Source organism: Seriola aureovittata, chromosome 3, assembly GCF_021018895.1.
Source record: "Seriola aureovittata isolate HTS-2021-v1 ecotype China chromosome 3, ASM2101889v1, whole genome shotgun sequence".
Lineage (NCBI taxonomy): Eukaryota > Metazoa > Chordata > Actinopteri > Carangiformes > Carangidae > Seriola > Seriola aureovittata.
Genome location: NC_079366.1, coordinates 925,611 through 947,604, shown reverse-complemented (window position 1 = coordinate 947,604; position 21,994 = coordinate 925,611). Strand labels below are relative to the sequence as shown.

Below are 21,994 nucleotides of genomic sequence, written 5' to 3'. Positions count from 1 at the left end.
CGCTGTAATAAAGTGTCTTACATGACTTATACTGTTGACTCGATACTCCACGACTTTGGAACTTGGAATCTACAGGACAACATTAACTGTTGGATCTGGACTGAGACCTGAGATTTAAATTAGAGCCCGACTGATTTATCAGTAGGCCAATTTTTTCAGCCAATATTGGCTTACAGATATATCGGTATCAGCGCATATATTCTTCGATATGCGCTGTTACATTTATTAAGAAGCAATACTTGCAGTGGACTTAATATTTCATATTCATGTTCATATTTCATAATCCTCAGCCATTATAGTAAATATCAGTGTGCTGTTCCAACAGCATCACTTACTTACAGGGAGATTGTTACTGGAGTGAATAAATATTAATTATTATCTCACACATTAGGACTCATGATGAAAAATTATTATACTTGCTATTAAAAATTCTGTTGCACAGTTGATTCAACTACCTCTTTTTATTAAGCAGTGAAATTCAGATTTAACTTTATCCACAACTGTATTATTAATTTTTTTTTTTAAATAGTTACAGTTGATTGTAAATTTATCATTTATTACATTATTTTATACGTTTCCAGTGTGACAGGGCTTGAGTTGATCCATCACTTAATCACAGTTTAATATTTATAAATTCTGTTCTTAAAAGTGTTGCTACCATCGCCTGTCACCAACAGCAGAAATGAAGTTGCAGGTAAGAAACTGAACCTATGAATATTGAAGACAGAGAATAATAAACAAACTAATCAACACTAAGTCTGTCATATCATTAGAGGAAGCTGAACTGGGAGTGGTTTCCTAGCATCATCATCACAGCCCATTTGAGAACTAAGGATGTCCATGCAGTCTCCTTTCTCTACAACCAGATGAATGGAAACAAATGGGCAGCTTCATACATGAGGTCTGCCTTCTGTTTGGCAGTGGTCACTCAGTTTTCACAGTGTGGAAACCTTTCAAATGACAATAAAAGACAAACACTTTAGTTAAGATGTGGTGGATCACAGTTAATCACAAATATCTATCAGCTGTCAGGATAGGTGCATGAATGTCTGCTTCAGTTGAGGTTTTGAGTATTAAAAGAACAATCCTCTATATGACATATTTTTCTACACATTTTGCATATGTCACGTTATCTTAAGTTGAACTATCACAACGTCTTGATGGACAATGTATTAACTAACATTAACACTGTGCATTACACTGATGCAGATCACTTAAACTGGGTCACATGCGCGAGAAACACAAGCCAAACGTCATTAGATTAACGTTGATTAAATGTACCTTTTTATTGGTCTTTGACTGAACACATCCACGGGCTAACCCAGGTCAGCCCAGCAGGTACCGTTAGCATAGCAATTGCTAAGTTATCAGCTAATGATAGCACTAGCTGGCTAGTTTGGTTAGCAAGGTGCATCTTCACCTGAACTGTGATATTAACAGGGATGCTAATTTTGGCTAGCAAAGAAATAGGCTTAAAACAAAATGTACTTACCAGAAAAAATTGAACCGCCGACTCCTCCGAATGTCTTTTAGAACAACTGAACGCCGAACAAGGCATTTTCAGGCAAACATGTTAGGGTTAACTTTGAACTGAAAACACAATGACAAGTCAAATGTCTGACACATCGCTCTGACCTCATATCCGGATTAACAGGCAGGTCCCCCTGTGTGTCAATCACGCAGTAGCCATGCCCTAAAACCACTCTGCTTTAACGTCTATTATCTTTTAGATAGGACATTAATTTGAAAAATGATCATGTTGTATTGAAGGAAACTTCAAACTAGTGATTCAGACCATAAACACATAATGAAAACGTCTACTGAGGTGAAAATCAAGTGACAAGTAAGGTCATTTACCCATCAATACAATCGTACTCCTTTTTCAACCAGTGGTTTTGCCCCTGATGGTCAATCGATAGGATGCAAGTTTAAGGCACTTCCGCATTGGCTTCATTTTCCACACCTGGTGTCGACGTCCATTTTTATATACAGTCTATGCTACATGTGCAGAGTCAGGCTCCGCCCCTCTGTCAAATCATAATCAACGACACAGAGGAGTTATTGTGAGCAGCTGTCTCCTCACACAGAACAGGAGGTCTGATGTTTGGATGACACTCCTGTCTTGGCCAAAACCATGTTTTGTGAGATCACTTCATCCTTGAGTCCTAGTAAATGTTTTATGCCCAATTACACGAAGTTCTGTCAAGGTGTTACTGAGATATCACGTCCACAAGAATAGGCCAGACGGGCACCCCGAAAACAATATCCCTCCGGCATAAAAAGGCCACAACTGAGAGGTGTGTTTCCATTCTTGAGGTGTGTGTGTGTGTGTGTGTGTGTGTGTGTGTGTGTGTGTGTGTGTGTGTCTGCCTAGTAAGACAACAAAGCCATGTCTCTCTCCCACATCAATGCAGTCACACTGGTTTGGTGCCAGGACATGACCAAACAGGCACAGACCCAGACACTGGTATAGATCCTGGAGCGATATAGAGCCCATCACCTCTATCTACAACATATGAAGACTGAACAGTGTATGGACTCTAGTTTATTCAGTCTGCCTATGTCAGGGAGCTAACACTAGCTAGCACCTCCCTACAAATGTACCTACATGTGGATGCAGCACATGTGATTCACCCTCCCTCTGCCTCAGTCAGTTCACGGGTTGTACACACCTTCTCCTCCAACTCCTTTTCTCTTTTCTGCGTTGCAGTAATCTCAGTAAAAGAGACTGTTCTTCAACATTTATCAGCTCCAACTCCAACACCACCTGCTCAGTCTCAATTGCCGTTTTGACGTGGCATTGCAAAGCGACACAATGTGTCACTGACAGTGGTAGCTTTGCATCTGTATGGAACAGCATTTCTTTTCAAAATATGAACAATGATGATTCACCTGTGAATGTTGCAGGATTTTATTGCAGATCCAAAGAATATTGATGTTGATTGATGTTGATATTGATGCTTATTTTTCAAGGAATAATTACAGCCGGGGAATGTGTTTGCAATTTAGCCTCTAATGTGACTTTACACAAGAACTATTCAAAAAAACAACAGTATTGCTCATTTGTTGAATGTAGGAGAAATGTAAGTGTGAGAAGTAACATCAGTGTTTATCTGATGTAACTGGATCATCAAGGATTGAATCGAATCAAAGTGAAACTGAATGGAAATCAAATCTTTACCTGCCATACTCCAACAATAGCGTTGGCGATGAGGATGAGGAGGATAACAAAGGGTTCAACAAATGCAGTGATCGTTCCCTCCCCTTCTTCAAACCAAGCCAGGGTCTATGAGAGACAAAAGAGAAGACAGAGAGAAGGTTGATGATTTGTGTGCAGTGTGTTACTGTGTTGCTAGACCCATTTTATTTTGAAAACTTTGTTTGAACTTTGTTGAAAACTGGGTTGTGTTGTAGTCTGGATGGACAGAAATTAAGACCTTTGGAAACGATGATGTAGACCTGATTGGGTTTCATCGGCCTGCACTACCAGTGGTGAATACAACATCATAATGAATTACAGTGTTACTGACTTTGTTGTATTTGCTAGCAGCTGCTGTTATAATCTCTATTCTCTATATCCCTTCACTCTAAGTCTTGTTTAACCAGTGTTATTTGTGAATATTATTTTTTATGGCGCATGGTGAGATCAGTCACAAACATGTGAAGGAATACTTCATGTAAGTGTTGTCTGTTCATTAGTAAACAAAGCTTTTTAATATCTTTTGTCCTTGTAGCTGATAAATACTCTCATAAAGACATGAAGTCATCTTGCCTGAGAATTTACATTGAATAAGTGTTTAAGAAAATGTTTAGGTATGAATCTGGCCTTATTGATCATGCCAGAGTGTGGTTTAGATTTTCTGGAGGAAAATTATTCGTTTAGATTAATTGACTAATCGGTAAAATAGTCAATAAATTTGGAAAAACAGTCATTAGTGGCAGCCCTATTTTCTGCAACCAATCAACTGCAAAGGAGACTCACTGTAAGTGAATAGTCAAACATGTATGTGTTTTCAGGTGTTTGTATGGGCGGAGATTGTTTCTGATATGGAGCTTAAATGCTCGTCTGGAGGTAGCCTGTATCTTATGTTTGTAATGAGTATTCTATCATCTGCTGCTCCATACAGTCTACTTAGTGCATTACATCACAATATCTAAGGAATTCAAAACATGTACTGCATCATAATCATCATCACCATCATCATCATCACGTCTTTGTCTATAAAGAGTCTTAATGTTAATGTGCCAAAAACATAAAAACTAGAAAATGTGCTCAGTGGACAGAGCTCTGCGTAACCCTGCCAACAAATAAACAAACAATAAACACATAACCCAAACCTGGAGTCTGAGTCGAGTCTCAAGTCTCTGTGTGTGCAACTTAAACTCGAGTCCCCATGGTCTATACAGATGGGTTAAACTCATATGTCAGTTCACACAAATATATCAGCTGTTAGCAATGATTGTGACTGTTGTGCGTGTGTTTTGCTTGTGGTTTGCATACAGTTGTGTTTCCTTACAAAGGAGATGCAGGCAGCCAGCAGCAGGATTCGCACCAACAGATCCTCAAACTGCTCCAGGACTAGCTCCCAAAGGGATTTCCCTGCACAGGGACACCAAGAAACACAATGTGATAGATAGATAGATAGATAGATAGATAGATAGATAGATAGATAGATAGATAGATAGATAGATAGCTCACCTTCTTCAGCTGGTAATTCTGTGAGTAAAGATGAAGGAGAAAAAGAAAAAAAATTAGCATCATCACCACTGATACTTTGTTTTACTTATTTTATAAATTACAGTGTAGAGAAGTTATTTTCATTCTGCACACATTTTCAACATGGATGACATTCATTGCACAGACTTTTACTGTTGTAAATGTTAAATAAAAAACAGATAAACCTACCATTGGGTCCCCATCTCTCCCTATTCTTCTTCAGCTGCTCACAGCTCAATCCTGTAGATTCATTCACACAGAAGAAGCCCAAAACCTCCTCCACCGTCTTAGTATGAGCATTATCCATCACTGAAGAGGGAGGAGGGGAAAGAAAACAAGGCAATATCAATATCAACAATAAGCTTTTTCAGTACTAAAGTTCAGACTTTTATTCCACTAACCTCGGGAGAGAAAAAAACAGGTCAATTCAAAAAGCCATCAGGCTAAAAGTACAGGAAGGTAATATGGTGTTAATAAAGATATTTTGGATTGAAGGGGCAAAAGAGCAAATGTTTTGTGCTGTATGCAGCAAATATGACTATTTTCACGATGTTTCTGAAAATACAGTGTTCTTGTTTATCCAATTTATCATATCAGGGATGGAGCACATAGACTGAAACTACTTTCATTTTCAATAAAAGACAGTATTTCAGTAGTTTCAACATCTGAAAGGTAACCTGCTTCTTGAATGTGGTACTGTCTAGGTATCTGCAGTGACAACTACACACTGTAGCTGCATTATTTGGCTGGGGAATTAAATGCACTGTAGGTACAGCCAAGCAACCACACAAACTGGAGCCCGCAGAGACCAACAGGCCCAGGAGACATGACTTACTATCCATAAGGTGTCAGCTGGTGCTGACAAAAATATCTCCCTGTGTTGCATCACACTGGACAATATTTATTTCTATTCAGTGTTTTTGGGCTGTGCTTCTCTATTTGGCCTCAAAACTCCATTAAAAAATCTGTCAATTTAACGCTCTCTTGCCTTTTGCCAGATGAAGAGTGACTCCTTGAACAAGACTTAAGGCCTTTTACAAACAAGCAAGTCCTGCTGGTCAAACCGGTGCACATCCAATGCACCAACTAGCTTTCATTTAAGCAATAGTGTAGGGTTAAGAAAGCCCGTTGTTCCCATGATCCTTGTGCCGCTATGTCCGTGTAGGCTAGGATAATTCAAAAACTTTTAACTTTATATAATAGATTGTCTATGCGGGATTTGTCACAAAAATATCTTCGTAAAGGCCTGATTCGTAAAGGCCTTCAGTCAGGTTATATGAAGAAGGCCTGTGTTTGAGGTAATTAACTCTACATGACCGCCCTAAAAATCACTGACGCCACTTTCCGCATCTGCGAAATACAAAACGGAACAACCGCCCCGTGCTGACACATTTGCCCACACGAAATATGCAGCGTTACATACTTTAATTGTAAATACGAGTGGCCTCGCCTAAATCCCGGGTTAAATGGATGACATAACGGCAAACAGTCAGAGACATGTTGCTCATATGACTGATGAGGTTTGACAGCGATTTGACATGTACGCTAATACGATAAACCATATGTCAAACGACAAGTGACGAATCATAACTGGCAAAAGCCTTGTAACTAAACTAAGCTAACAGTTAGGTAGTGAGCTACACGGATGACTAGCTAGCCGCACAGCTAGCGGTATGTTCTAACGTTAATCCTCCGGAGATGAACAGGTTGCTTACCAGAGCGGTGGGTCTGTCCGTGTGTCGTCTCTCCACTGTCTCTACAGTTAAAGCAAGTCAGGATATATTACGGCACCATGCGTTTTAGATGGAAAAGGATTAAAAAAAAAAAAAAAATTATTATGAAAATTATCTTTTACAAGCTAGTTATACTGAGTGAAAAATCGTCCGGACGATATTTCCATTGAAGCAGTATGATTTCCGAAAGGTAAAAATATTGTCTATTAAAAAAAAGGATTATTTAATGCAAATGTTTCCTAAATATGGTTCAAGACCAATTTACCCGTATAATATGGTTGTTATTACTCTTTATCCCCAGCTCCAGTAGTGTCTACGGGTCAGTAATACTCAGGCGACAAGATGCAGCATCCAATCACATCAAGTTAGACGATCAAAAACTACAACATCCGTTTTTAACTTACAAAATAAAGACTTCTCCTTAAGAAATGCTGCATGGCATGATAACGTGTAAATGTATATTTCATGACATCGACTGTTTCATGCTATTTTAGAAATGTCCTTAAGTACTGCACAACCGACTAGAAACGGTCAGCTGTATTTCATCCAACAGGCTTTTATTTTATATAAAAGTCGTCTAACTTCCGGTGTTACCCCGGCTAATTCTTCCCCTTTATGATGCTGCTGCCCCGTAATGAACGTGCCTAACGTAATTTGGCAAAGCAAAAGCCCACGCCAGCCAAGAATAGTCCAATGAGAGGTCGAGGAGCCAGACTGACGCAGTGGATTGAGAATTGCAAATGAGCGTGTAGAATCCTCCAAAGTCCTGCCCACTGGAGGCTTTACTGCAAAGCCACCCCGCCTCTGATCCAAGTTACCTAGTTCCTGATCAATCAGCGGGAGATGCGTCTGCCGTCGCTCAACTGATCAACACGCCAACCAATCAGCGTCGGGCTGTGAGTGAGTGACGATATTGCAAGCTAATCGAATGACGCTGGAGGCGGGATAATACGTTTAAAGTATAATACTCGCCTTCCAACGGGCAAAACACAACTAGTATAGCTCATAGTGAAGTCTACAAGCATAGGAAATTAACAGTGAATAGTACATTCTCTTTTTCAACAGCATTCTCAAAGGAAATACAGTGTATGAGGAGAGACCTACATGTTAAAAGAAGTCCTGAGCATGTATTTGTGTTATTGTTATTGGGAATATATTCCAATAAGTATATTGATATCTTCATTGCTATAACCTTAACTGCTAACACTGGCTAACCCTGACCCTTCAGGTACTATGGCTGTTTCTGTTCTGTTGGCTGTACTGCAAACACACCTGCTCAATCACTATCTTAGGGGGTTGAGTGTAAAATGAAGAGGGAGAGTGTAGGTTAGGTCAGTTATAAAAGGACTGAGGCAAATATATGTCAGTGTGTGAAGACCACACGCTATATGCAAGAGGGGAGCAACAATTTGTGAATGTGTACCTTCACGTTTTGTCAGCAATAACCTTTACAAGACAGAACAGGACAGTGTTTTTTTTTTTTTTATTAAAAACATTAATAAAACTTAGTGTGTAGAAGACAACAAAGTTCAACTGTGAGAAAAGAAAAATGTTTCTGTTGTGTCATTCTTCAGTCTCCATGCTGAGAGAGGTATCCCCTCTCTGTTGCTTTGGTTTCTCCCTCCTTTATATATATATATATATATATATATATATAATTTTTTTTTTTTCTGGAGTTTCAAATGGTCAAAGGATTTGAATTGTTACATCATTGAAAATGTCGACATATAATGAAAGTTGAGTTGACTTTTGATGGGGGGGTGTTCTTTTCCCCTCTTTACGATCACTTCCTCACAAAGGATATTCGCTCCACAGGCTGAAAGACAAAGAGCACACCAGCTGTATTAGTATTATTCTGTCTGCAGAAGTTTGGGCAGAATATCTACATTTGTCAACACTATATAACATTTGCCCAAATCAAATGCCGACATCTTTTTTTTTAAGCAGCTTGATATATTCACTACTGAATAATGATGTTCCTGATAGTAATATGCAGCATGTGTGGGAGCTTGATTTCAAGGTGTCTACCTTGTATCTTAGCTTATGAGCTTGGACATCATTATCGTTTATATTTAATTATGTATGCACCAGGGTTGATCCTGCAGATTTTTCCAGTTTACTTATATAAAGCCTATTGATCCGTCATGTGATCACCACAGATACTACATGTACAAAATAAACATTACCATCATCTTTTATAAAATACCATACATCTTCTCTTAGTGGACACAGAAATTTTAAGGAGAAATATGAATGACCATAAGAAATACAGAACATACAATATAATATAATGGAGGCTCATGTTGAGGCTGCAGCAGTGAGACAGTGTGGGTTCTCTTATCAGGTGTAGCTATGTAATGTTATATTTATCTCATCAATACAGTACAGCGTATTCAGTAGCTAACCCTTTTTAAAAGAATAAAATCTTCAACAGGATTATAATTTTTTTTTTTTAAGTTTCTGGAGCAGCAACGATAAACAATAAATAATCTCAATAATATCACTATGGAAACAAATGTAAAATGTCAATATATTAAATAATATTCCTGACATGAAAACAGTGAGTGATGAACCTGTGTGAATGCATGGTGCATGTAAATAAAACAATTTTTTTTTCTAATTCATCACGTTTCTCTCCATCTTTTGCAATGTGTTTATTGCACGTTCATATCGCCATGATGATGAAAATATGATTTATCGGTCAGCACTAGTTTTTCTTGGCCCCATTGTGTCATCATCTGGCCCTCCCTGTGTGCCTGTCATTTATGGGATGCCATATGATTCAAAAGCCTACCCAAACAAGATGCCGCCTATCAAGCTGCACATAGCGTGCAACCTATCTGGGCAACACAGCGCGGTCCGGTTGGATGCAGCACGCAACCCAACTCGATATTGCAGCTTGACTGGATAGCGAAGGACGACCTTAATTAAAGTCTAGCTACAGTCAACACCTATAACATTCTTTAAATAGGTTACCACTGTTGTAGTGTGCAGTTGACTGAATTATTATTGATCAATAATAACAATAATTTTTTAGAACACTTTGAATTGAAGCTCACACTGGCCTACACAGGATGCGTTCAGGCACAGCGTTGAGTGTAGGTCACTTGTGCTTTGAATGTGCTCAGAGGCCAAAACACAGTTAATGTGATTCTGCACATTAAACAGAGCAAAATAGAAAATGTGCTTCAGGTGGTGTTTGAAGGCGGACAGTACGAGGTCTGTGTAGACAGCTGGACGGATTCAAACAAAAGTGGATCTGTTCCATCAGACAAGTATTCACTGAATTTAGGCCACAGACAAGAAAACTCTGTGTGTGTGTGTGTGTGTGTGTGTGTGTGTGTGTGTGTTACCTGAGCTTATAGTTGGGGCCAGTGTGTGTTTGCAGCAGCAGGTATCTGATCTCCTCAGGTGGGTTCAGACCATGAAGCTTTGCTCTCTCCCATCTCTGCAGCCTGGTAATACCTGAGAGAGAGAGAAAATATGACACATGACTCACTGTTTTCTGTGATTGAAGCTCAATATTTTCTTCTTCTGTGTTTTATTTGAAGTGTTGATCCATAAGAAGATATATTTATGGTTTTAAGAACAAAAATCAATCTCTGTGTAGTTTTACATCTCCTCTCTCAAGCTTCTCTCTGGAGCTCCAGTAACGGAGGAGGCTCTGAGCCTCTCTTCTAATTGGCTGACTATTTTCTGAGTGATCCAATAAAAATATAGCAGGTTTCAGGTAAACACTCAGAGAAACCAAATCCTGAAAGGCTGTATGGTGGGTCCAGGTGGGCGGGGCTTGGGGCGTGGCTGAGGGCTGTGACTGCTTTGCTCCAGAAGTCCTGACGGCTGGTTTTAAGGCTCAGTTTCTGAATACAGGCTGTGTGCATTTCTCTGTGGACTGAGGCTTTGATACTTTCACAGTATTAATATAGAACCTAGACCTGATCTATAATCAAACTACACATGGACATCTACCTTTAGACTATATGGAGCTTTAAAACCTATTTTTGTACCAACTCTACCTTTCTTAAAAAGAGTGGCCCCAACACTTCCAATATTTCTGGTCCTTAAGAAAGCATGGATATAATGTGTGTGGTCTCACCCACAGATTAATGAGGCATCAACATTTTACAGGAGTTCAGTTGATCTTTTTCACTTCAAGCTTCTGTCAACAATGGCAAACATGCCCAAGAACTATCAGCCGTCCTCTTAGACATCATTCAAGCTGCATTTGTACATGTCTTTTGGCCACTTGGGGGCAGCATACGCAGCTGTAAGCACAGTTGTTCTTCTGGCCACCCAGTGAATGTAAGATCAATATTGTTAGCTAAACTGTTAGCCACCTGCCCAGTATATTATATACTGGGCAGTTAGCTGACAGCTGACCTGTTGAGGCTGGAAACAAGCAAAACAACAGCATTAAAGGCCTTTGCACACCAAGTCTGAATTTCTGGTAAGTGTTTTTTAAATCTGTCATTCAGTAAGTAGCATTGTGATGGAGGGAAATGGCATCAGAACTAAGTGAAAGTGTCAGTAGTCAAAAAATTTGGTCTAAGCAAAGAAGCAAAGAGGGGCTTTCCACACCATCAGGAGATCAATACATCAAGCTCAGTTCCCTGACAGATAGAAAGGCAACTTCATCTCAGATGCAGTATTTGTTAAATAAAGAACACAAGAAGGCCGTCCTGTCATGGTCTCAGAGGACAAGTAGCAGTTTCTAAACCGTGTCGCAGGAGGGGAAACAAGACCAAACACTGAGGTAAAAGTTCAACGTATTTTTATTGTAGAATGGTGAAACTGCAGATGTGTCTGCAGTGTGAGTGCAGGCGTTGGCTGATTATATCAAAATGCCCAATTAATGAGTCTACACACACTTGTGAGCAGATTTATGTGCACAAAGTCAACACTGAAGTTGAGTTTTTCATAATACAGTATGTCCCCTTTATGGTATTTTCAGGATCTACTCTTGAACTGTGGACACTGTCAGCCTTTGTTCTATTCATCATGCAGAGCTTAGTCCATCTGCACTGGGCAAAGCTGCTCCTCATTTTATTCCTATTTTCATATAAAACTTAAATGATCATATGGACAATGACACATTTTAACCTCCTAGGACCTGGCGTCCACATATGTGGACCTCACATTTTGGGTTCTCTAGACCACAATACTAACTTTTTCTCAACAAGGGCCTGGTGACCACATATGAGGGTATTATACTGCCACTCAGTAATCGAAATTTAAAACTAATGTCCTCATATGTGGACATCATTTTTCTCAGGTCCCAATCAGCCTGAATAGCAAAGAGAAATTAAAAATGCACGCCATGCAAGAGTTCGGGTCTTAGGAGGTTAAATTACTTACGACTGAGTTGCTGGGAAGATTTATAATACATTCATATTTATTATTATTATTATTATTATTTATTATTTATTATTTCATTTCACATCACTTTATGTCAGTACATATTTTTGTGTGTGTGTGTGTGTTACCTGTGCAGGGCCCAAATCTCCAGTCCAGATCAAACTGTCTGAGCTTCTGCAGCTCCTCCTCTCTGACCGTCTCAGTCTCAGCCTCTACATCAGCAAAAAGATTCACAGTCATAACTACATGACAAAGTTACATCAAAAATCTATTCTTTTTTTTTCTTGTTTAAAATTCAATAACATGACAAAATCATTATCACACATTGTGACGTCTTCAATTTTATTGGGCAAATTTACAAAGTTATCAGTGAAACAAAAACAACAAAAAAACTTAACCAGAGTATGAAAAATATATTTTAGCCTTTTTCATAATGTGCAGATGCTGACTGATTCTGGATTAAATACACACAACACATGCTCTTCACCTTTCTGTGGCGGAGGAGAAGTAGGTCTCTTCTCTCGCCGCCCCGCCCTCTTTGCTTTCTTCACCACCTTGAATGAATCAGTTATCAGTCGGTGCTTGGTTGTCATGTTGACTATAATCTGGAACAGACACACATACGTTGGTCATGGGTTTAACAGCCTAAATAACCAGCGCTCACATCCGTCAGACCAGCAGCGGTCAGTGCTCAGCTATGTCTGATGTACAATAATGAGGAAGATTGTAGAGATGAGAGCGTAGTTACTTCATTTCATTATTTTCTTTCAAATTGTCAGTTGCAGCTCCACTCGCTCCCTCTGCCAAAGCCCTGATTTAACCTCATTTATAATCTTAACGTATGGAGATTACAGCTGTTTACTCTTTAAGTAACTAAACTAAATCATTCAAATTCATTTAAACCAGAGGTGGGAGTAAGTTACAAGTCTTAAACTTCAAGTCTCAAGTTACCGTGGTGAGAATCAAATGAGACAAGTCCAGTTATATGAAACTCTGATGATCAGCTCCTGTTTCCTCATTTTACAGTTTTTCTGAATCACTTTGATGCATTTCACTCATCAGAAACATTATTCTTACCACTCTTAATACTGTTCTCAAAACAGTTAGTGCATTTCTCAGAACACTAAATCACCTGTGCAAAAGCCTCTAAACCTAGTTCACGTGTCCAAACATGCAAAGTCAGTCAATCACTTCAACATTGTCACTGATGAATTAAACCTTTTCACAGAGCTTCAGACCTTGATGCCTGTTTTGATGTTTTGATAAAAACCTGACTGACTTTAGAAAAAGAGAAGTGCAAAATTACAGAGTAAAAATGTTCAGACACAACACAGTATTACAGTTACAACACTAACATGTTGGAAAAATAACTACATTCTGGTGCAACATTGCATTGGTGTTTATTTTACTATCTATATTCCAACCTCTCAAGAGATCACTGTCCTGTCACTTTACAACACTGTATGGAAATGTATATACAAGCCTTTAGACAGAAGAGCTTTAGATTTAGAACATGGTGTAAGCAGAACAATACTACAATGAAACAAGTGTTTGGAATTCAGTGCAAATACTTGATTTTTAGACTGGCAATTTATGGATTTGTGTAAAGAGCTCTAAAAAAATTAGTTTAGAAAATGTTTAAAAGCAGTTGTAAAGAATTATCAGTAAATTCACAGAATATAACTGCTTTAACTGAGGAAACCATAGAGGAAGGCATTTCACGATAAACATGGAACTATCAATCAGAAAAAAGACAAACAAGATTATGCAATCAAACTTAGAACATAGCATCAATTATAGTACAGTAGATTCACACCGCATACGTGTGTGTGTGTGTGTGTGTGTGTGTGTGTGACTGGGCTTGCTCTATCATATATATTTGAAGAAAGTTTAAAGTGATTTGATCGAAAACACTGATGCTGCATGACAGGACTGTGATTATATCTGATGAAGGAACAAACTGTTTTCATGAGTCAGATGAGAAATGCATCAACACAATGAGAAAACGTCTAAAGGAAGCCTGAACAAACTCACTGAGAAATGCTGATGAGTGTGAGGAAATGATGATCTGTTAAAACTGCAAATCAGTTAAAGACAGAGTTCATGAAAAGTTTGAATAAAAATGTGTACGGAGGAAAGAGGAGGGGAAAGGGGAGGGTAGGCCACCCCGGCTGTGATTGAGGCGCTGTGTGGTTGGGCTGAGCCACCCCCCACCCCCCCAGGAAGTACTCAGTACATTTTAGTGCAGATCTCGTTAAAGGGACGGGTCCAGCATCACTTTCTTTAATGTGTAGGGTTGTTTGGACTTGGTGGACGTGTAAACTCTACTGAGTGTCATTCTAGTTATTACTATTACTCTACATCTCTATGAGGAACCTGCACTGTGCTTGCTCATGTCAAGTCTTTTATCAGTGTTGGTCCAGCAAGTCTCAAGTCATGTGATTCAAGTCCCCCACCGCTTCACTTATTCGTGCTTCCATAGTACTCAGTCTATAGAGGGATAAATAACTGATATAAACAATTGATAACATTTCAAATATTCACATTCATCTCATTTATAGCTGAACATGTCTGGGCATATGCCAAATCACTTCTGGTTTTAACTTTCAAAATAAAACTACTGTCATTTGACTGAAGACTTTCAGTTCTATTAGAAAGTGTTAATACAGTCATAAATAGCATGTAACCACACATAACAAAAACGACATATTTCCGTCAGGTTTCACCTTCTGAAGGTTTGGTTCCGGAAGTATTAAGTTGTTACAACTTTACAATCATCTGTCATCGTCCTGACATTTCAGACGGCTTCACCCACTCACAAGCTCACAACAGACCGAAGAGCCGCCGTGTTTATCGGAGCTACAGGGATAATTAGATGGATACAACACCGACAAAACGTTCGAGGTTGTTTAACATTAATATTTTGTCAGTCTCTTGAACCTACCTTGTTAAACACACTATCAGAGCTCTGTCAGATCAATTCGTGCTGTTCTGCAGCAAAACCAGCAAAACAATGACGAAACCTTCCCCTCCTCTCTCTTCTTCTTCTCCTTCTTTTTCTTCTTCTTCTGGTGCAGTCAAAACCATTTCACCCTGTGCTGCTGCCACCTGCCGTTCACTCTGCATATTACAGATCAGCGGTACAGCATTGTAATACACTCAACACAATAATTTTACATGTTTTTTAAATTTAATTTAATTTTTTTCATCATTTTATTGATTAAAGGAAATGTTCAGTAATTTGGGTTATACAACAGCACATAAAAAACAGAATATAAATGATATAAGTACAACAGGTGAAAATAAAATTCATCAAAATGTGAAAAGATAAATTCTTTTAAAAGAAAAAAAGCACAGGGGAACATGAAGACACAAACATACCGTACATAACTGGCCTGGCATCAGTCACAAGCCATTAAGGAAGTTCATTATAAGGACATGCAGAGTTATGGACCCACAATTAACATTTTGTGACTCTTCCCACCATCAAACTATCAAATTGATAGGAAACAGAGACCAAGGACCCCTCTTCCACAAACAGACCATGCTTTTAGCACGACACAGAACCAGACCAAAGGTCAAAGGGTCAACTCCAGAGGATCAACCAATGGACACCAGACAACTGGAGAATATAGGCAAAATCTCCAGTTTGTAACAATAAGACTCTGTCTAATGATATTTGATTGTTTCTTATATTGGACAAATAACACCAAAAGGACTGATTATCACTAAGGTGTAACTCCTGGCCTCTCTGTGCCATGCATGAACACACACACACACACACACACACACACACACACACACACACACACACACACACACACACACACACACACACACCAACCTCCCTCCCTCTGTCCCTCTCTAGATAAGAGTCATAAACTACAACCCACATTCCAATCCTGGGTAGTGACCAGCAGAACTCTCTTCACAGACACAGATCTATGGAAGAATGTAAAATTAAATATCTTGAGATGTTTCTATGTAATAGTTCAATCCCAAACTTCTATCCTATAGAATGTTTGAAATGTAACATGTAGACTTTAAGCCAATGTCCTTCATGTGACCATACTGTCAGCATCCTTCACACAAGGTAACACACACTACATGACATCATTACAGAACTGCTGTGTAATCCACATTTATAGACTATTAGCTTTAGGAAATGTTTATATTGTTGCTTGATCAGTTAACCACTTGTATTATGATTGATTCCAGGTTTGAAGGATGTAATATGAAATCCACACTTGTATTACTCCTGTCTGTAATCATTAGTGCCATTAGGTTTATAGGTTATTTCATTTAATGTTTTATCGTCATGGTGGAGGACGGATGTGCGAGTTTATAGGTAAGCAGTAGAATTAAACTATTCAAAAGCTCCGTGACAAATTACTCTTCTCCATGTTGAAACACGGGAGAAGATGGGTGACGCCTCTGAAACGTGCACCAGCCCCCAGGGAATAAAACAGTCAGATCAATTTGCACATTGCTCTTACCAACAGCTCTGTTAGCTCTGTAGTCCAGGCTCCAACAGTCCGGCTCTTAGCTCTAAGCTGCTAGCCACAAACTCATGGCTCTTAGCCATTTTTGCACTTACTCGTTTTGTCCGTGTCCTTTATTCTTTCTTTGCCACGTTTATTTTTATAAGTTGAGACCAACTGAACCAAATCAACAGAAGTGCCTCAGAGTAATTTTGTAACTTTTAATCATCATCAAGTTTTCCTTTTTGAAGATTTTGACAACTTTAGAGTCATCTGGTCAACGCCAGTCTCCTCTAAAGTTATCCAGCCAAAGTGAAGAGCATTAGAGTTTATTTCGCATCATAACCAGACACGGCCTCCAGGAGAATCCACCTAGATCTTGCGTCTCCAGGGTCACCGAGGCAACGATAGCCACCTGGGTTCCAGCCGAGGGTCTTCAGCTACAGCGCAACTCACAGTAAACTGGTGTTAACATTCTGGGTGACATGACTGGGTTGATGTTGAAATATAGTAATATTTAATTACCAAATCTCATTCGTAGACGTAGTGATCATTAGCTGTATAGCCATAGTGTATAGCCATAACATATTCTCTCCCACCATTGCCAACTCATCACACTGCTCATTTCATTATTATTTTCATCTTTATGATTATTACACCTTGCATTTACTCTGTAGATAGTAGATTAGTTAATAAACTCCTTTATTTACACCCAGTTGTCGTCCTGTTGTGTTCTTTTGGTGTAGAGACTGGAGATCCGTTGAATAAGGAAGTCATGTCTTCTGATATGAGATTGATAAATTTATCAATGAAGTTATATTGTTGTGCTCCCAGAGGACTGGTGCCCATTTCAATGAGAGCAAATTCTAAATTATGGCGTTAATGCTAGAAGTGCAACAGACCAGTTAATCAGGCATGGGTGACGGGGAGATCGCACGATTTTTACCGCTTACACGCAAAACACAGGATTCAATTCTATATCTTTAGCAATAGAAAATACAGTTAACCGAACTCTTTAATAAATGAGAACTTAATCTAACAGTAAACGTTGTCTGGACCTCCATTCTTGGAAGCGCGTTAGACCAAGGTTTTCTTCCGCGCACAGCTGGGTGGCTAAAATCAGGTCGGGATAGTCACCACATTAGGTAAAAACCCTGATCTCAGCAGACATCACTTGGAGCACACACACTTAAGCCTGCAGCGATGCAAAGTAACGATCGCTGATACCGATTAACATAAATCAAAGGACATCCCCGGTGAGTGCATACACCTGTATTGATGTGTGATCGCCTGTTGGAAGCGGTGATGCCTTGTGTATGTGGCAGTTGAGGATTATGGTGTGTTGCATTAAAAGCCTTATCAGCTGTACTGACTGTCAATTGACTCATGAAAACAGAAAGGAAGAGATTATCGCTCAACCCCTTGATGTGTCCATGAATGTGTTGTTTGGACAAGTTGAAAGCGCACAGGTTGTGCACAAGCCCTCAACATAGCGCAGCACTTGTGTTGAAACATCTTCTCTTAAAATAACAATAAAGATTTGTGGAAAATGAATGATATGCACCATGTTACTGTTGATACTGAGTCCACAGAAATGCAATGTGATGTCACTGAAAAAAGAACAATAAAAGCTACTGTGAAAGGAATCTCAATCATAATCGAAAGACTTCAAAAGGAAAGGAGTGGCAATTTCCGACAGGAAAGCAAATTGAAAATAAAAATCACCTCTCTTGTCTTCTAAGGAAAATGTCTCTGTTGTGCAACAAAATATAAAAAAGTTCAAAGGCTTTGCCAGAGTTCCTCCGCACTTCATAACACATTGCTCACTGACTTACCTCTACCTGAGGAGGAGCAGAGAAAGCAGGAAGCATGATTTCATTCAAAAAAGGCTGGCAATGATGTATTTATTGAAGAAATATCAACATGGTTGAAGGAAAATGGAATTTTAAATGATGATCATGGTGAAAATGTAAATGATGATGATGAATGCAAAATCAAATCAAGATGATATTAATCCTGAAGACAGTGTTTCTACACTGTAAAATCTAATTAGTTGACCTTACTTAAAAAAAGTATGCAAACTCGTTGCCTCAAAAAAATTAACCAAAGTAATCTTAAGATTAGTGAGTTAGAAAAGCTTGTTTATCTTAAGTGTGCAGTACTAAATCAAGTAGTACAACAAAAAAAAAAAATTAAGTTCATGTAACTTAATAGCCATGCTTAGTGTTAACTTAATTTTTTCATTTTGTGTGGACTACTTGATACAAATTTAACCCCACTTAAAATGACTAAATACCTACAACTTACTACTCACTAATTTTTCAAGTTCACTTAAATTAAACAAACCAATTTCCTTGGATGGGTCCTTGTCTTTCTTCTCTCTCTCTCCTATTTCTTATCTATTTTAGCTGTTATTACCTAATAAAGGCAAAAACACCACAAAAATATACTTTAAAAGAAAACTCACTGGGTTGATTCAGCTGCATTACAACATTTATTAAAAAATAATAATTGCATCATTGACAGATCTAGGCTGAACAATTAACATTTGATATTGTTATTATTTTTGATTCCATTTCTCCAATATAAAATGTGTGTTTTATTACTCATGTAATAACCTTACAATAATCAATAAAAATTACTGTTCTCCATCCTCTTGTCACATTTAATGTATTTTAAAGCTAATTGTAAAATTGCTCATAGGGTGATCTGTCTGTTAGGCTATTGTAATAACAATATGCATTAAATCTATTATTCAGCTTCAAGTGTTCTGTTCCCAAGTATCACTTTCTTGTACATTCAAGTACAAAACAGCAGCTTAACAACAAACTTGTGGTTTGATTTGACTGTAGAACATGACACGGACAAGGCAAAAATAAACCAACATTTTTGTGAGCTAATTCTATGCATGTAACAGTCTCACAATATTAAACAGGTAAACACCTGATAATTACAGGACTTTGCATTTCTGATCAAAACTGAAAGTACAACAAATGCTTTTGTGTCCCAAAGCGAGCATCAGTCCAAGAAGGCTCTTTACTGGTCTAACCCAGTAGACTGTTCTTCAGAGTTAACAGTTTTGATGGGAGGTTTTTCTTTCCCAGTCCAAGCATCACAGTCTGAATGAAGTTGAGTGTATTTGCCATGCATTTTGGGTAATCCCAATGCAAAGCATATGTAAGCCCAAATAACAGACAAACTGCCTGAGGCAAGTTTTTAATTCGATCCATGACAATACCTCCCTCCAGAATGATGGCAGTGGAGATGGGCTGGAGGTCCACTGAACTCGGACCCTCGTGAGGACGATCTTCACTGACAACTGTCAGCACACCAACAGTGATGCATTCTAGGGCCTCGTCTCTCGCTGTATCCTACAAAGACACACACACATTCTTCAGCATGGACACAACACAAATATGTGTTCACACTGGATTGTTGCAATATAGCCAACAAAATAAATTTGGTATGGTTAAACTAAAGCTATGGTACACAAGGTCCATATATTCTTGAACAGTGACACTGACTTTTCAACTTAGACTCCTGCTCCTTAGATTTAAAATGAATTAATGTGTACAACGTTTATGTGGCAAATTTCATTTTTATTTACTGGCTGTTTAAATACGTCTCAGATTAGCTGTGGAGGAATTGCTATACAAAATACATCAATCACTGTACAAAATGTATATTGTATATTGTGCAGATAGAATTACATCTTCTATGTCAGCACAGATATAGTTCTATTTTAATGCAGACCAAACTTTTTTCTTATGTGCAAGTACTTACAGAGCATGTCTTGAAGAATTCACTGGAGTCGTCACAAAGTAAAATGGGAATGCCTTTGAGGACAACAGAGCGAAGTACTGTCACGTCTGGTGTCTAATAATACACAGAGAGAAAAGACCAGTTAACAGAGTAATTTGCAAGGCACAAGCACAAGTCAGACAGGAAATAGAATAGGTTGGTCTGGATCATCTCATTTAGAACTTATTGCTGGGGTTATGGAATGTGTGGATTGATCACCATCTGCCTGAGCCTGGAAGGGGACAGTTAAAAATAATACAACAATTTAACACAACCAAAGCTCACCACAACTCATAAACATATTGTGTCCAGTACAAGTGAAAACTGTAACATAGGCCTATTACCCACAAAGACAGTATTTTAATGTACATATTCTAGACAACATGACCTTAAATAATTTAGGCCACTGAGTATGCCAGTAAATACGTTCCCTATGATAACAGGCTATGATAAACTGAGTAAAGATCTTTTCAGACAGGGAGACACTTTTGTCTGTACCGAGTCTGATCTGCGGCTCTCACTGCGCTCCCCTTGTGATCAGGAAAGCACTGGGCGAGTAAACAGTGGGTGCGCTACACGTGGTAACCATGGAAACGGCACAGCTACGAATATCGACTAGTGTTAAGTGAGGAGGGTTCAATAAAATAACATTAAGTTAGTTGACTGTGGTGATATCCCCAATCATAGGTCGACACACAGTGGTAGTCCTGTCTTTGACAAGCACAGGCTGTTATTGTTGGTAGCTAAAGTTAGCTAAGTTAGCATAGTCCTACCTTAACAGCCTAGCTTAAAATAAAATGATACATCCAGACTTGTTCTGATGTTCTGCCATGTGAATGCCCTCCTGTTCATGGAAACTCACAAACCGCCAGGATCAGTCTCTCATCTTGAGTCAGTACTTGATAAATTACTGGCCTCAGAAAATAAAAAAAGCAACTCCGACAGCGGGTGTGCGCGTGCACGTGACGAGTCACAGCAGTAAACCAAATGCACCGGATGCAATATATTGTCATCTGGAACAATGTGTCATTCCACTGCTCTGCTCTGGTCCAGAACTGGTTTCAACACCTTCCACAGTTTACAGTACTATACCTTCCACCAAACTCTCCGTTTCTAAATCCAATGGAAGAGTTTTTCTCGGCATGGTGGTGGAGGGTTTACGATCTCCGGCCCCAGGCTCAGGTACCCCTCATTCAGACCATGGAGGAGGCCTGTGACCAAATCGACACAGCAGCTGTGTGTGGCAAAATAAATCCTGTATGGGTTATGAACATAATAATTGCTTGGATGGAAGTGATGGAAAAGAAGAGTTTTATATATATATATATATATAAATATGGTTCTTGGGGTTATAAGTGTTATGAGAAGAAAATGTTCTTTTTAGTTAAAAAGTTCTGGTACAATGTTATTCATTGCCAGTGTAATGGTTAAGCAGTAGTAGTAGTAAATCACCAGCAAGTGTCAGTGTCGCCATGTGAGCAGGGTATGCACAGGGAGAGTCACAGGGAAGTCTTCTGTGAGAAAATTAGATAATGGGAATCTCTGTGTACCAGACAGAGGCAGAAAACGCTGTGTAGTGATTGTGTACTTAAAGATATATTTGTGCATTCTGCAAATCCTTATTAAATGTGTAGCACCAGATTTAGCCTGCATGACATGACATCATTCTGGGCACCGCTACATGTGCAAGGATAGATTCGACATTCAAGGCGGTTCTACACAAGTTGTCTTGCCAATGAGGATATCGCCTGTGATGTTGATGAAATTCTCTGGCCAGATCTGGCTAAGCAAAAAGATAATGTCTAGTATTTTCTGTATAGTTTTTTTTCATTTTTTTTTTTTCAGTCTGCAGCATTGGTCTTGTGTAGTGTTTGGTGAATTTATTGTATATTTGCACTTTCTCTGTG

At 38.8% G+C, this 21,994-nt stretch overlaps 2 protein-coding genes and 1 long non-coding RNA gene across 6 annotated transcripts in view; all 3 read right to left on the bottom strand.

Moving 5' to 3' along the window:
- si:dkey-28b4.8 (sarcoplasmic/endoplasmic reticulum calcium ATPase 2) overlaps window positions 1–7,055 on the bottom strand; it is a 37,487-nt gene extending 30,432 nt beyond the window's left edge. Inside the window, exons 1-5 of the mRNA XM_056371451.1 lie at window positions 6,433–7,055; window positions 4,907–5,026; window positions 4,700–4,717; window positions 4,518–4,600; window positions 3,182–3,286 (exon numbers count right to left, since the gene is read on the bottom strand). Of these exons, the coding sequence (XP_056227426.1) occupies window positions 3,182–3,286; window positions 4,518–4,600; window positions 4,700–4,717; window positions 4,907–5,024 (324 nt within the window). The 5' untranslated portion in view covers window positions 5,025–5,026; window positions 6,433–7,055. The remainder of the gene's footprint in view (window positions 1–3,181; window positions 3,287–4,517; window positions 4,601–4,699; window positions 4,718–4,906; window positions 5,027–6,432) is intronic.
- An 864-nt stretch (window positions 7,056–7,919) lies between these two features.
- Window positions 7,920–14,904, bottom strand: pold4 (DNA polymerase delta 4, accessory subunit). The gene is made up of 5 exons (XM_056371481.1): window positions 14,750–14,904; window positions 12,293–12,410; window positions 11,934–12,017; window positions 9,804–9,915; window positions 7,920–8,266 (listed from the first exon to the last, which is right to left on the bottom strand). The coding sequence occupies exons 2-5, from the start codon at window positions 12,396–12,398 to the stop codon at window positions 8,242–8,244; spliced, it is 327 nt and encodes a 108-aa protein (XP_056227456.1). The 5' UTR covers window positions 12,399–12,410; window positions 14,750–14,904; the 3' UTR covers window positions 7,920–8,241.
- A 3,784-nt stretch (window positions 14,905–18,688) lies between these two features.
- LOC130166131 (uncharacterized) lies at window positions 18,689–21,292 on the bottom strand. Of its 4 annotated transcripts, none has more exons than XR_008827107.1 (3): window positions 21,180–21,292; window positions 20,070–20,162; window positions 18,689–19,657 (listed from the first exon to the last, which is right to left on the bottom strand). It is a non-coding gene; the product is annotated as an uncharacterized LOC130166131 (long non-coding RNA). The 4 variants fall into 4 exon arrangements; XR_008827106.1 differs by lacking the exon at window positions 21,180–21,292 and adding an exon at window positions 20,861–21,005; XR_008827109.1 differs by lacking the exon at window positions 21,180–21,292 and adding an exon at window positions 20,586–20,812.
- Between the last annotated feature and the right edge of the window lie 702 nt (window positions 21,293–21,994).